The 15156-nt window shown below is 60.6% G+C and overlaps 2 protein-coding genes across 2 annotated transcripts; both read left to right on the top strand.

The window, feature by feature from the left end:
- Positions 1-5016: 5016 nt before the first annotated feature.
- Positions 5017-7308, top strand: LSCM1_07358 (uncharacterized protein; the record flags this gene model as incomplete). The annotated part of the gene is made up of 1 exon (XM_067324731.1): positions 5017-7308. One exon carries the CDS (start codon positions 5017-5019, stop codon positions 7306-7308), a length of 2292 nt encoding a protein of 763 aa, XP_067181088.1.
- A 2451-nt stretch (positions 7309-9759) lies between these two features.
- On the top strand, positions 9760-10653 carry LSCM1_07359 (uncharacterized protein; the record flags this gene model as incomplete). The annotated part of the gene is made up of 1 exon (XM_067324732.1): positions 9760-10653. One exon carries the CDS (start codon positions 9760-9762, stop codon positions 10651-10653), a length of 894 nt encoding a protein of 297 aa, XP_067181089.1.
- Between the last annotated feature and the right edge of the window lie 4503 nt (positions 10654-15156).

A 15156-nucleotide genomic window follows, 5' to 3' on the forward strand; every position in this document is an offset into this window, starting at 1 on the left:
TGCGCAGTGCCTCCCACCAGCACGGCCGCTGAGCTCTTCGCTGGGATAGCCACGGCACCGAGCTACTCCCTCTCGCCTTGCTGCACCTGATCGCCTCTCCTTCTTCCCTCCGCCCCGCTCTCCCACTGGCTGCCGAGGGGGCTCTTCGCGGCCAGCGCCACCTGGAGCTCCCTTGCTTTTCCTTCTGCAGACGCGCGCTGGTGCACATGCGCGTGCCAACGTCTTGCCCGAGCGCGGAGGCGGCGGCACGATTGGGGGGGTGCTGCGGCAGGGCGGTGTGAGAGGCAGTCGCACTGTTTTGCCTTAGGGTGCGCAGCTGTGCCTCTGATGAGGGCGCCTGCCTCACCCCGGCATCACAGGGCGTCCAGTGCCGACTCTGCGGGGAGGCCGAGCGCGTGCAGCCTGCCGGCGGGTGCGGCTGCGGGCTGTTAGTGCGGCGGTGTGCCGCAGAGGGGTGCGGTGCTCCTGGGCGCCGCCGCGGCCCTTAGGCGTGCGCTGTGTGCGGCGGAACGTCCGCGGGCTGAGCGGCGCCGACCGGTGCTCGCTGGCCCGGCTCCGCGGCGAAACGGCGGCAGGCCTGTACAATGCGGCGGGGGGATAGTGTCCCCCCTTTCACCGGCCCGTGAAGTGCCTTGCGTCGCTGGGCATTCTGCATTGCGGTGCAAGTAGGGAGCAGGGGCGTGGCGGTGGCGTGTTCGTGCACATGTGAAGGCACGCACGTGTGGATGTGTATGTCCCCCTCCTTCCCTCGAGAAGAGTGCCGCGCTGGAGCGGGCGGCAGGTGGCCAGGAGCGCGCTCGCGCTGTGAGGCAGCGCCGGCGTTGTGCGTGGGATCGGCAGGAGACATCGAGACGCCGAAAGCGCGCGTGCGCGGCGTTGCCCACATGTGATCGGGTGTGCTGACAGGGCGCAGACACCGGCCGCACAACGCGATCCTGCGAGCGGCCCCACCGAGTCGTGCGGTCTGGGACGTGGCGAGTCCGCACCCCATGCTATGGAGTTGCTGCGGCTCGAGGCGACGCCGCGGGGGGGGCCTGAGGGCGGATGGTGGTATGCAGGGAGGGCGCGTGGCCTGTGAGGGCCCTCTCCTGACGCATGCCGACCTTGCCCTTGAGCTAGTGATGCGAGCAGCCAGAGGAGCGTTGCTACCCGCACGGCAGACGCGGCCGCCGCTGGGGCACTGGAGCAGAACCCTGGGTGCGTCTCGCGTGGGTGCGGGCGTGGATTCCGCCCGGCCCTGCCCGACGCTAATTGCGCAGCATGCGCCCGGAGGAAGCGGAGCGGCTCGGCGCGCGCCGCGATCCGGCGGGAGGAGGTGTGTGTGTGGGTGCAGCCCCTCCCCCTGTCCCGTGACGACGCGGACTGCGCCTGCGGTGCTGCGGCGGTAGGTGGGGTGTGGCGGTGCGCGTATGCGTTGTGGTCGACGTGCTCGTGGGAGGAGTGGCATGTGTGTGTGTGTGTGTATGTGTGGCGGAGGGGTGGCGCGCTTAAAGGCATTAACGGCCCGCCGAGCAGGCGAAACGTGGGCGAACGTGGTCGGCCCCGCCTACTCGTTTCTGTTGAAGTATTCATTTTTTTCGTCAGCTCTGTTAGAGTGTTCGGTGTACTTACGTGTGCCAATGTCCGAGGCGGAGACACAGATGAGGCGAAGGGGGGGCAGAGCGAGGCCCTGCCTAGTTGCGCCAGTCGTGACGGTCTTGCCCTTTCTCTTTTTCTCCTCTGTGCCGCGGTTGGCTTCCCTTCGATCTCCCTTCAGGTGCAGAGGACGCGTGTGCCTCGGTGCTCTGGGCGAGGGAACGGCAGTCCCTTGACCTATTCGGAGACACGTTGAGGGCGTCTCGGACGTTCATGTTTATATACACATATATACATGTATATATATTCCGTTACCTCTCTGCCTTGCGTAATTGTTTGCGTGCCGCACGTTTTTTTGTGATAGTGATGTCTCGACGAGACATTCGCTTCTTCGGTAGAGGAGGTGATGCCGGTCGTCGTCGTCGCTGTCGAGAGAGGGCGAGGGGTGAGGGCGTGCCGGTGGGTGCGTGGAACGCGCAGTACATCATCCATGGAGCCTGTCGCCGCCTGGTATGGTTGCATGTTTTCTTTGGCCATTGCTTCCCTGTGTTGCCAAGCCACTGCTCAGGGTGCCTGCGTAGCCGATACGCTGACCGGCAGCGGCAAGGGGTGCTGCTGGCGAAACTTCCGACGTTTTTTTATTATTGTTATTCGTTCTAAGTCAACTCCTCATCACTTCCCCTTCCCCTCCTTTTTTCCTGTTTCACCGAGCGAGTTCTAAGCCTTCCCTATACCCCTTTGGCATGCAACTAGTTGCATGCGGCCATTCCCTGCACGTGTCCTCTTCCTCCCCCTTCCACGCCCACCCGTTCTCGCGCCATCAGTGGGCGCGTATCGAGGCGAGAGAGGAGTGCACGGCTTTTGTTTGGCACTCTGCTTCCAACACATGACCCACGCGCCCCCTTTGCAGCTTCGATGTTGGTGCCCGTCTCTCTGAGCGCCCTCCGGCGACTGCCAAGGTACGTGTTGGCGTTGTGTTGGGTGTACGATGAAGTGTGCCCGTTGGTCGCCTTCCCCTCTGTCTGCAGCGGCGAAGGTACTCCTCCATGCGTTTCTTCATCCCTCCTCCTCCTCTGCGCTTTCTTTCTCTCTCTCGTCATCCTCCTTCCTCTGCCCCTTTCTCCATTTTGCGGTGTGTGCGCGCGCATCTGCGGATGTAACGAACGAAACTAGAGCATTTCAGTTGTCCCGTGCTCACGCGCGCGTGCTTCATCACCCGACTCTTGCGTCGCCCCCATCGTACTCACTGCTACCGTCACTTGAGCAGCACACTCCTTTGACCGCAGCATCGACACACATTCGTCTCACACTCTTCCCTTCTTGTGAGGTACTTCGGTTGAATCACGTGCGCCGACGTGCTCCAAGCCAGCCCACTTTCTTCATCAGGCATACAGGCTTGTCGAACCGCGAAGCTGCCCCCTCCCCCCTCCCCATATCGCTGCAACACTTTTCCTCCACGATTCCTATTAGCCCAGAAAACACCATCACTGCTCTCACCTCCGTACTCACCAACGCGCGTTGAAGAACAGCACACCACCGTAGGGCCCAATCCTCAGCCGTTCTCACCCCCCTTCCTCTTCCTCCCCCCTTCAGACGCCTTACTGCACATACACCTTGTGCTCGGTGCTTAGATCGTCGTGCTACCGCCCTCGGCGACCGCCTTCCTGCTGTTTAGCACCCTTTCTCTCCTGCCTAATCAGCGCGTTCACGGAAGGAAACTAGAACGCACCCGCGCACCGTCGCACGTGCGCGACCTCCCCCCCTCCCCCCGGTCACCCGTTCCACTTCCTGAACGGCGATTGGGCCCATGAGTGCGTGAAGTCGTGCATATCAAAACCGCCCCCCTCACCAGCGCCTCCTCCCCCCCCCACACACCCCTCTCCCCTTTCACTATTTCGCTTCTTCGCCCATTTTTTTTCGTTGTTGGTCTTATTGGCTGCTGACTGAATTACATCACCTTTACTGCCCTCTTTCCTCTTCTCCCCCCTCTCTCTCCCTTTTGTTTCTTAGCGAAGCCATATCGTTCTCGCGCGTGTTTTTTTTTTTGCGTGTGCCTGCGTGTGTGCATGTGTGAAGAGGAAGACGAGGAAGCGAGGCACCCTTTTATACGCTCGCATACGCTTGAACACTGAGAAACTGACGCCGCTATTCGACGGTAGGATCATCGACAGGTGACAGAGCGAGTACAGGTTCGCGGCAGAAGTGCAGATACACACTGACACACACACACACAGCATATTGGACGTCGCGTGAATTTCCCTGAGGGTGTGGTACCCGTGTACCGCCTGCCTCTTCGCGACGTGCAGGCCTGTCTGCGGCTGTGTGAGTGACGTGAGGCTCTCTTCTCTCGCCCTTCACCCCTCGACAGCTGCTGTGACTCTTTTTTCCGTGACATCCTCTTTGCCCCCCTCTCTCTGCTTGTGCGCTGCCCACTCCCCCTCCCGTTCCGCCCGCCCCCCTTTTCTGTCCTCTCCTTCTCTTCCTCTCCTTGAGTGGGGTGCCGTTTGCTCAGCCCGTTTTTCGTTTAGTCTGCCGAGGCTCAGCTTCGCTGCAAGGTGTCTCTGGCAGTGTTCCTCGACCGTTTTTTGTAAAATTTGTTTCCGCTCGTACGTTCGGTCTCTCTTCGTCGCTGAATGGGTAGGAAGAGACGTGGAAACGTTCACGTGCCGCCACACCTCCTTACCTCCCCTGCCGTGAGGCCTCTCCGCTCAGTCCCTCTGACGCTCACTCTGCGGTGAAGAGTGGGAGGGGTCGGCTGTACGCTATCAGCGAAGTTGGTTGTGACAGCGTACTCTTGATTTGAGAGGGAGGGGGCGCTGCTTGCGCGTCTCTCTTTCTCTTTCTCGGTGCCGCTCACCCCACGTTCCGTTTCTTCTTTTTTTTTTAACCAATCGCCCCCTAATTTCTGTTCGTTGCAGGTGCTTTATCTTGGTGGGCTCACCCACACGCGAGGACGCTACGCCGCTTACTCCTGCGTCACTTCTCTCTATCTCTCCTGCTTCTGGTCGCGTCGTCGTCGTCGTCCACCTTCCCCTTCCCCTTCCCCTTCCCCCCCGCGCCCTCCTCGGGTCCCCACCACTTTGCCAATACGGCCTTCCCGCGTCTACCTCTGCCTCCTCCCCGCCTCTGTCCCCTTGCAGCGGTGCGGCGGGGAAGCCGACCTATCTCACACGTGCTGAACCACTTGGTCAGGTAAACGCTGCTATCAGGCGCTTACTGCAGGAGATTCAGCTAGCCGCGCTGACGAACAGGACGCGGGAGTAGCGACGGTAGCGGTGACGGGACTGACCACTGCACACATCGGCGGCAGGCGGCATAGCTGCACGACGGTAGCAGCTGAAAGGCAGAAGCGAGTAGGGTGACGGCGCACACGCCCCTGAGGACTATATCTGGGCGAGCACAAGTCCCGGCTTCTCCCAGCAGGTCTCCTTACGGTTGGGCATGAACTTAATCCGTGATGGGCGTCTGCAAGCGCCACAGCTGAGGACGCGAAGTCCCACCAGCGCTGCGCCGAGTGATTACGAAGGATTCTACCCCTCTCGCATTTCTGTGCGTGCCAGCCCAGCACCGTTGCTGCTAGAGCCGTCACTACGGCGCCGTCAGCAGACCTCTCGCCCGGCGAGCGTGGATGTGGCAGCGATGAGGAAGGCAGACGTCAGCGCTCTTGTGCTGAGGACGGGCACCAGTGACAGCAGCGGTCAGAGCCTCCCTCCCGCGCTACACCGCCTTGAGCGTAGGCGGAGCTACCTGCAGACGACCGAGTCCTCCGTGAGCCAAGCAAGCGTAGCCTCCGATGCCAGCATACCTGCCTCCGTCCTGCGTCTGCGGACACGCGACAACGGACGAGGCGATGCTATGGGCGACGGTGACGACAGCGCGAGCGCTGCGGTGTCCCGGTGGCCCTTGGTGTCGCGCGGCGTGAGACGACGGGAATGGAAGAGCGCATCTCTTCTCGACAACGGTGGCCGGCGTAAGGCGTCCCATCAGCGGGCCGTGAGGGAGACGGGCATGAAGGCGCGGCCGCAGTCCCGCACGCTCGCGAAACGCGAAAGCGTCCCGGTCGGCCCATTCGACTGGGCTACGCCCTTGGGGCTCGCCAAGGACGCCGGCGCAGCCAATGACGCGAATCGTCGCAGCGATGGCTTGACTTCATCAAAAGGAGCTGCGAGCAGCAACGGCGTGGTGCGCGGTGGTGCGCGAGTGCTCGCATCTCGGAATACTTCGCTAGGCTTCGGGAGCAACGGGCACCCCACTTGGCTGCGCTCGGACGGTACCGCGGCTGCTTCAGAGGGGCTGTCACCGTTGCTGAACAGTGCTGCGGCCTTGGATGACAACATTAGCGAATTCAGTAAGTTTACTGTGTCCGTCTCGCTCAGCCCTATGACCACTGGAGGTCGCTCCTATGGTAAGCCCTTGCAAGTGCAGCCGCAGTGGCCGAGCATCAGCGAGTGGCCTGGAAGCAACACGAACGCCGATCCAGGCGGCCTCCTTGAGTATGGGGCTTCCATCGACTTTAGAGAGGAGTCGTGCACGCTGGGGGAGCTCGAATCGCAAGCAACGCAGCCCATGAACCTCGGCGAACTCGGCTCCGCATGCAGCCCCGGTCTCTCGCACAACGCCGGGGCGCCGGATGAAGGTAGGCTACCGCCGTGGACGCCGCGCAGTGAGGAATCGCCGCGGGCGGAGCACCAACGGCATGGCAACGGGAGCCTCGACCCCGACGCGCTGACTTTGGTGACCAAGTTTTCCCGGTCCGCTGAGCGGCCCCGTGGCAACCGCCCACTTCAGTTACGACAACGCAATGGACCATCGATGGAGTCGCAGGTGCCTACCCGAGACACAAGTGTGACGAATGACACCACAGCAACTTACCAGGCGAGTGAGGCCCAGCGCTTCAGTCTCGAGTGCGAGACGGACCGCAAGTCCGCTGACTCGGACTCCATCGAAAGCACCTCCTTCAGCGCCCAAGGGGAGCGGACCAGCGGTGAGGCCGAGCGGAACACCCGTTGTGCAGCTTCGAGACCCTACGTACCGCGGTTGGCGCTAGCTGAGCTCAATGCTAAACGTGAACTTCAGCGCAGCACCGGCGCGGCGTCGTATAAGATTGCTCACGGCTTCTTTTACACCTCAGCCTTCAACCGAAATGCGATGATGATGATGGACAGTTCTGACATGTCAGACCTGACAGTGTCGCCGATGACGGACTCGGTGTCGCACGGCGGTCGCAGCAGTCGCTGCCTCACCTCGGGCAGGCCTGGCGGCTTCGAAATCCTACAGGGAGCTGACCACGCAGAGATGGACGGAAATGAGCCATCCGAGGATGTCCGCGCTGGCCCTGCCGCGTCGATGACCGTTGCCAATCGGCACGGCTCCGCCGCTGCCGACTACTCGACGTACGAGAGCCACGGCAACACCTCCGCGAAGGAAGACCCGTGCGATAGTTGGGCCGATGATACACGCGGCGGTGGTAAAGCACACCAAAGTGCACGAGACATGGGGGCAGCATCGCTGCCACTCGAAGCGCCATTGGCGGAAGCATCTTCCGGCTCTAACCGAAACGGTGGTGGCCTTGCTGCAGAGCGGAGGACCGCCGAAGGCGAGAAAGACAACAGCGGCGCTGGTCTATCGCGTAACCGGCGTGTATTTCAAAGGCCCGGCCAACGGCAGTCAGGAGAGCCTCGGCCGCTGCCGCCCGTTACGAAGAAGCGCGTCAAGTGCTGTTCCGTCATGTAGCCCCCCCTCCCCCTGAAGACAAAGACAGTTCCGCGAGAAGGCGTCTGATGAGCGCAGGAGGCTGCTGAGACAACACGTGCAGAATGACGGCCGCCCCTCGTCGACGAAAGGGCCGGTGCGCCGCTCTGGACACGCTGCTGCAGAGCCGGTGCCTCGAAAGGTGAGGTGCCCTCCTTCGAGATGGGGGGTAGTTGTATGGCCGTCCGTCACCTCAGCGATGCCGACCGCCCAGGATGTGTTGCTTTCGTCAAGCCTCTGGTGAAATGCAACTGGTTGCTCGCGACTCGTTATGCGCGCGGGGGGGGGAGGGGAAGTGCGTGGCCGCGAAAAGCAGATCCGGGCTCTGCGACGGTAGCTGAGCCTCTCTTTCACCGAGGCTGGGCCGCTGAGCCGCCGCTGCTGCGTGACCCTCCACATCCACCAGAAGAGGGCTGCGCACCTTTCTCGCACTCGAAGCACCTGTAAGGAACACGCAGTCCGAGACGATTTGCTCCGCCGGTGTGGCTGTACGAGGGGGTGGGGCAACGCCCCCACTGTCTGCTCTCGACTAGTTGTAGACTCCATCTTGCGAGGTCAGGCTCAACCTCTTCAGATATGAGGAAGAGGGGGGTGGGGGAACAAGTGTGTTGCTCCATCGCCGTCTGGCCACCTGTCCACCTGTCCACCTGCGCGAGTGCTCACCCCGGCATGCCGTCATAAAGACACGGGTGCCGACCGGGCTCCTTGTCGCGCGCATAACAAATTTACACGCGCACAAACATGATGAGTGCCACTAAACTGACTACCTCCTCGTGTGCCCTGCGTTCTACTGGAGCGCGCATTTGGACGTCACAACGTCCTTCAGTAAGTTCCAGTCCCATCTGCAGCGGCTCTTCGCTGAAAAGCGTCGAAGGGGGGCCTCGCGAGGTGGAGATGCTTGCAGGTCTGAAGTCTCAATTCCTTCCGTGACTTCGCAGACGGCACGGTAGAGCGTCGCCTTCCTGACGAATTGCGTCTCCGAGAAAGATGATGAGGATGCCTATGGTGTGGTGCATGCGGTGCTGTCGTGGTGGCGGTGGCGGTGGTGATGGGGGCCCAACGTCCTCCGCTGTGCTCGTGAGTGTCTTGTTACCGGGGGCGACATGCCAGTGGGCGCCGACGGGCAGAGCGCGACATCGATGCTGCTGATAGCAGACTTGCACGACAAGGCTGCTGCGCACGTTGTCTGATAGCAGGACGGCACGGCCGAGGGCATCCAAGCCGACTCACGGAATATACTGCGCCTTCAGCACATCCTGACGGATCGACAGTCGTGAGAGCTATGCGATGGGCCGCTTATTCTTCCTATTCGGATTCAGCCGTTGGGGTCTGGGTCGTGTGCGCCCCTCTCTCGGCCACCTCCGTTTCTGACGGCTCTAGAGATCAGCGGGAGCCCGATGGGCTCCCGCTGATCTGCACACAATGACAGGCTTATCCGCGCACTCTGCATCGCTGCGGGCTTGGGGATGATGATCAACGCTTCCCAGCTCCTCTTCTCCGCCTTACCGGCGCCTCCATCGCATCGCTGCGGCCGCCTGGTTCAGTGCCGCTGGGCCCTCTTGCTCGGGGACTTGAGGGACTGAGTACGGTAATGTCGGGTATACGGCGAGGCCGTGCCCCCAGAGGCGGACCACAGACCGATTGTGTGGTTCGATGGCGTCACGAGTACGGAAGTTGTGGATCGTGCATATTCCTCTCTGTGTGTGCCGCGTGCATCTTTTAAGCTGTATAAGAGAAGAGCGGGCGCCAGCCCAGTATCGCTGGCATAGAAGCGTAATGACCCTCTACGAGGCGAGGCGCATGAGGTCCTCCTTTACCTCGTGGCGAGTTGCGTGCTTGGCTGCGCTGTTGTTCACGGACGGCTGAACGTGCCTCAGCCTTCATCTGCTTCAGCGTACACGGGCCGCCTTGCCACTGGTGCTCGCGCATGCGTCTCTCCGCCATGAGATGCGCCACGGTCTCCCCCAATGCCTTCTTCGCACTGCCGCGGCGCTGAGAGGGTTTCTGGGCCTCTCCTTCGCATGGCAGCGCCTCTGCGAGCTGGATGCGCGTGCGTCTCTTCATCTGCCCCCGTTGGCCCTCCCCTCCCCCTTCCCCTTTCCCTCTCTTCCTACGAATCCTAAACGTGTGGAGCAATCCACGCACGGGGCGACACAGCTGGTGCTCGTATGACTGATTCTTCTTCACTCCCCCCTCCCCTCCACATCTCCCGAAGCTGCGCGTGACCGCTTACCTCTCCGTGCCCCTCCTGTTCGCCATACACATTTACCACCCGCAAGCCTTCAGCGACGCCACTGCTTTTCATTTTCAGCACCTTCAGCACGCACACGCACACACACATTCACAGAAAAAAAGGCAGAGTGTCTCGACAGCGCTCTCACCTCTCCATTTTTACTGCATCCCTTCACCGGTATCTACCACGTCGTCGTCGTGATGGGTGCCCCGAAGCGTCTTGGCAAGTACGAGCTAGGCCGTACTCTAGGCACCGGCAACTTCTCCAAGGTCAAGATCGCGCGTGACACGGAGACTGGGAAGGAATGGGCGATCAAGGTGATCGACAAGGAGCAGCTCGTGCGGGAGCGTATGGAGGAGCAGCTGAAGCGCGAGGTTGCCGTGATGAAGATGCTACGCCAACCAAACATTATCGAGCTGCACGAGGTGATGCAGACGAGTCACCACATATATCTGGTACTGGAGCTTGTGACGGGCGGCGAGCTTTTCGAGAAGATCGCCAGCGCGAAGCGCTTCGACGAGCCGACCGCACGCCACTACTTTCACCAGCTCATTTGCGGCATCAACTACTGCCACCGCCAGGGCATCGCTCATCGAGACCTCAAGCCCGAGAATCTGCTGCTAGATGCGAACGACACACTGAAGATCTCCGACTTCGGTCTGAGTAACCTGCAGCGCACGAGCGCGAGCGGCGGCGGCACAATGCTGCAGACGGTGTGCGGGACGCCGAATTATGTTGCCCCGGAGGTGTTGAAAGAGCAGGGCTACGACGGCCTCAAGGCCGACATCTGGAGCTGTGGTGTGGTGCTCTTCGTCATGATGGCCGGCTACCTGCCGTTTGACGACGAGAACGTGAACGCGCTTTTCACAAAGATCGAGCGTGGCGAGTTCCGCATGGCCCGTCATTTCAGCACAGACGCACGCGACTTGATTTCACGCATGCTGACCGTCGACCCCCAGGAGCGCATCTCCTTGGACGGTGTCATTGCGCATCCGTGGTTCCGTGTAGACTGGAACCCGGCGATGCTGACGCAGGGGGAGAGCAGTCCCTCGCCCAGCACTACGCAGATCAACAGTACGATCAAGAACATGTAAACGATCATCACAGGCGCACTCGTCACAGAAGCGGGGAGGCCCCTCACTTCCCATCTGCGCCTCTTCCCCTCTCCCCCCATGCAGGAGAGGCAAACATGTGCGCCACTGTCCTCGGTGCACCGAAAAGACACGAAGATGGACGAAATAACATTCGATCGCAGAGCAAGCAGAAGGGGGAGCTCAGCCGCTAAGGCGTGGCGATGCGAGGCTCTCTCTATCCATCGGAGTCTCCCCCTCTCTCCATCTGCGTACGTGTGTGTATGTGTAGAGGGAAACCCAATAGTGTATGTGAAAGGGGAAGAGAGCATCAAGCGAGTGTAGAAAAGGGGGGAGGGGCAGTGATGGCTGTGGCATTCCATTGGCTCACCAGCGCCTCGTCTGCGCATGCTGTGTCTTGATGTGGTCTTTGTCTGTCTCTCTCGCCCCCACCGTTTCTTTTTTTTTTTCTGTACAGAGTCTCTCTGCGTGTACGTGTGCACGTTTGTGTCTTGGCCTCCGTTTTCGTTTCTGTTCGGCTCCCTCCACATCTCTTTCTCTTTTTTCTTTTCACTCATCTCGTGCTTCCGTTGCCGCCATGATTTGTGGCCGCGGCGGCGCAGAGCTGAGCGGGCAGGGCCCATGGGATGAGGTGGAAGGGGGGCGGTGTATATGTGTATGTGTGTGTGTGTGCGTGTATAAGCCTGTAGCGCTGCCAAACGTTTTTTTCTCTTCGTTTATCGGGTGCTGTGATGTCGGGCCCCCTTATGTGCTGTACACTCCATCCTCCCCACCTCTCTCTCTCTCTCCTGACTGTGCGCTGGCACCTGTGGTCGCGCGCTCTTTTTTACTCCCTCGTTGCCTTTCTGGTGCCTCCGGACTTTGAAACCGCTACCAGGACCATCACCCTCCCTCCAAGCCGTCTTCTCCGCCATCGCTTCGCTCCTGTCCACATGTACGCTTCTGCTTTCTATGTGCCTGTGCATACTCTGTTACGCCTCGCCGCCGTTCATTTTTGATTTTTTTCTCGGCTGAGTGTGCGTGCGTGCGTGTGTGTGTGTCTGGAAGGGGGAGGGAGTGGATGAGGACTCATTTATGCTCTGGAGTCCTCCTTCTGGTCGTTCGGACTCTCAGGACTGCCATACACGGCCGCCTCAGTCTCTCTGACACACACTGCCTCCCCCTCTCCCCCTTTCGCCTCTGTATTCTGTGTTTTTTTTTCTCCTTTAGTGGGGTGGATTGTGTGAGGGAATCATTGTCACGACACAACAGTGTTGATTCCGCTCTTCTGCACACATGCGCACAAACATATATATATATATTCCTTGGTTCCTATATACTCTTGTATGCGAGTGCTCTCCGTCCCTCCATCCCTCTCTCTCTCTTTCTGTGTGTGTCTGCGTGTGCGCACCTCTTGAGTGTTTACCATTTCGTTTTGTGATGACGATGCTGTGAAGGATCTTGTGGATGTTGTTCTCGACGGAGAGACGCTCTCTCTCGATATGTTCTCGTTTGTGACTACTGTGAGGTGATGCGTCGTTGTCCGCGCGCGTGTGGTTACCCTTCTCTTTCTGCTCTGTCTAGCACACAGACAGCCACACACATACATACATGCACCCTCTCGCTCTTCGGTGTTGCCGTTGTTGTTCGATGTTCATGAAGTTCTCCATGTCCTGAGAAGTATGGCAAGCGCACACGCACCGTCCCGTTCCAAGAAAGGAAGCAGAACCGCACAGGTCTTAGCGAAGGAGACGCCAAAAAAAAAGCGAAACAGCTCGCCACAACCGGGGCCATTTGCGAGGTGTGGCGGGTAAAACAGAGGCCTGTGCAGCGCCACTGCGCGCGTGCGTGTCCGGGGGTGTACAGGAGCGGGGGCGGGAAGGAGGAGGGAAGGGGATGGAGACGAAGAAGTGTGGGCCCGATGCCCCCCTTTTTTCAGGGAGTGAGGTGGCCAAAAGTACGGAGCATGTGAAGTGCGTGTGAGTGGAGGAGCGCGCGTTCGCCAAAGAGGACTCGCACCTCTTTACCGGCTCTCTACTGCTACCTGAAGCGGAGCGTGTGGAACTGATCCTCTTACATCTCCTTCCATGACTCATACACGTTCACGAAGGCCTCTACAGCCCCCCCCTACACACGCACACTCGGCGCCACATCTGCTGCCCCAGTGATTCCTGTGACGGCGGCTGCGCCATTGAGGGTGCGTCCAAGTGCTGTCTTGGTCCACCTCTGCGCGTAGGAGGAACGGGCGCTATATGTGCAAAGGAGCGGCTGTGTAGCGCCGTCACAGCTGCCGCACCCACTTGTCATTCTCCTCCCCCGCGTGTGGATCGACGCGTTTCTATCCGACATGCCTGACTGCAGCAACCTGGTGACGGCGCCGTGCTCACTTATGTCTCTCTCTCTGTCGGCATTGACTACTCTGCGTTCGTTCGCCCGACGCACGCACGGGCGCCAACGCTGCCGGCACTTCTGCGCCGTATGCCTCACTCCCTCCCTTTTGCGGCGCGTACGCACCAGATGAGCGCAGCGTGATGTGAGCGCATCGAAGGTGTGGCCGCGCGCGCACAAGATTTGTTCTGCATGTGTCTCGTTGTTGCTGCTTTGAAGTTGTGCACAGTCACCGTAAGTTACCGCTGTGGATGGGATACAGACGCACGTCGTTACTGAATTTCCCCTCGTGGACAATACGCAGCGCATTCCGTTGGAGGTGTGACACTGCAGCCTTCTGCCCGTCGTGCTGCGACAGCCTCGTGCGAGCGTCTTCAGCGCTGTGCGTCCACGAATGGCGTAACAGGTCCTTCTAAGCAGCGCGACTGACGCTGTCGGTTGCAGCTCGAGCGCGCTGGCTGACTTGTGGTAGAACGCCGCGAAGAGCATCACGATGGACACAGGCAGCCGTGTAGAGGCGCAGCTGCGCGGTGCGTCTGTGGCGTGGGTGCTGCCAGCCCGTCTTGCCCTCGTTGCAGCCTCACCCTCGCGTTCCAGCAAAGGCTCCATACGAAAAGGGGAATACGTGACAGCTCGGCGCCCGCTCACACGTTTGGCTGAGTTGCAGGTCTATTCATGAACTCAAGTGGCAGAGCCGCTGCGCCTGCATCTGCCCCGCCTTCACCCATTAGGGAAGAAGTCGGCCATCTTCCCACCATTGACACCGGGCGGCCATTCACAGATGGCGCTGCCGCTGCCGCTGATGAGCGACCCCTCGCTCAGCAGCGGGAGAGGGCAGCAAGGCATGCGGCCTGAATGCTGCTCAACAGGACGGCTTGGGCGTCGCCTTTGTGCTTCCACAGCGGTGCTATGAGGCCGCACCGTCGTTGTATCATCACCACTACGGCGCCGGGAGTCGTCAGGACAGCCTCTACCCAAGTATCCGGCTCCAGCATAGTTCCTCCCTTTCTCTCCTCCCTCCCAGCGCGCTGTGCCAGATCCTTTGTGGGCGACTGGGCCAACTGCTTGAAGCACCGACCGTTTCTCTGCGCGGCTGCGTTCCGAGCACGCCTTCGCTTCGCACACCGGTGCTCTACCGAAGATCCAACGGTGGAGGGCCTGCGCCTTTGCCGCGGCACTCCTCCATCAACCGCAGTGGCGCTCTGCGGTCGACCGTTACCCTTTCAAGCATGGCGCCCGCGTCCCCTTTTCCGCACCCCTGACCCCGCAGTTGGCGGAGCGCGGCCATTGGGACGTCTGCGCGGCGGGGCCGCCATCATGGCAGACGGTATCACGCCGAGCAGCAGTGCGCTACTGCTGACACCGCTGTTGCCCTTCATGAAGGTGGCGCAGACACGCACATATACGGAGCATGGAGAAGCGTAGCATTTAGTGTTGTCGTACTCCTGTCAATCATGGTGCTGCTGACCTACCCGTCTTTCTTTACGCCCTGTGTCCCCGAGATGACCTCCATTCACCTCGTACCGGAGCTCGTCACCGCCACTCGCTCTCAGGTTGGCATATCTCTTTGTGTGGGTTTTTTCCCTAGGGTGTGGGGTGGGGGGTTGCTCGAGGGGGCACGCCGCCCCCTCTTGGCTGCGCGAGCATAGGCCTTTGTTGCCTACGGTGACTCGCTGCTCGCCACCCGTGGCGTGTTAGCGGACATCCCCTACTCCGCGACCTCCTTCCTCGATTGCGTCCTTGTTATATTTGCTGTCCTCATGCCTATGATTATGCGGAGCGCGTTCACGTCGATGAGGCAGTACGAGTGGCTGCGGGTCCGGCGGCCCTACGCTGCAGTGCTGAGCACGTCCAGCTATGCCAATGCCGTATGGAGCGGTGGGGTGGTGAAGAGCCGAACCATAAAGGGAGCCCACACCGACTTGGAGGTGTGGTGGCGTGCAATAGTCAAGGGCTGAAGAGAGCAGCAGCAGCCGGGACGGAGGAGCCGGGCGCCGACTAGTCGACGCGGAGGACGCAGGGCAGGAGTAGTGCCGAAAGCGTTTCCTCGCATGGGTGCATGGGGGATGTACCCGCCAGCTGTGCTGTCCGATTCGTCGTGTTTCACAACAGTGAGTGCGCCAGTGGTGGGCGGCGCAG

The sequence above is a fragment of the Leishmania martiniquensis genome, chromosome 7 (assembly GCF_017916325.1).
Source record: "Leishmania martiniquensis isolate LSCM1 chromosome 7, whole genome shotgun sequence".
Lineage (NCBI taxonomy): Eukaryota > Euglenozoa > Kinetoplastea > Trypanosomatida > Trypanosomatidae > Leishmania > Leishmania martiniquensis.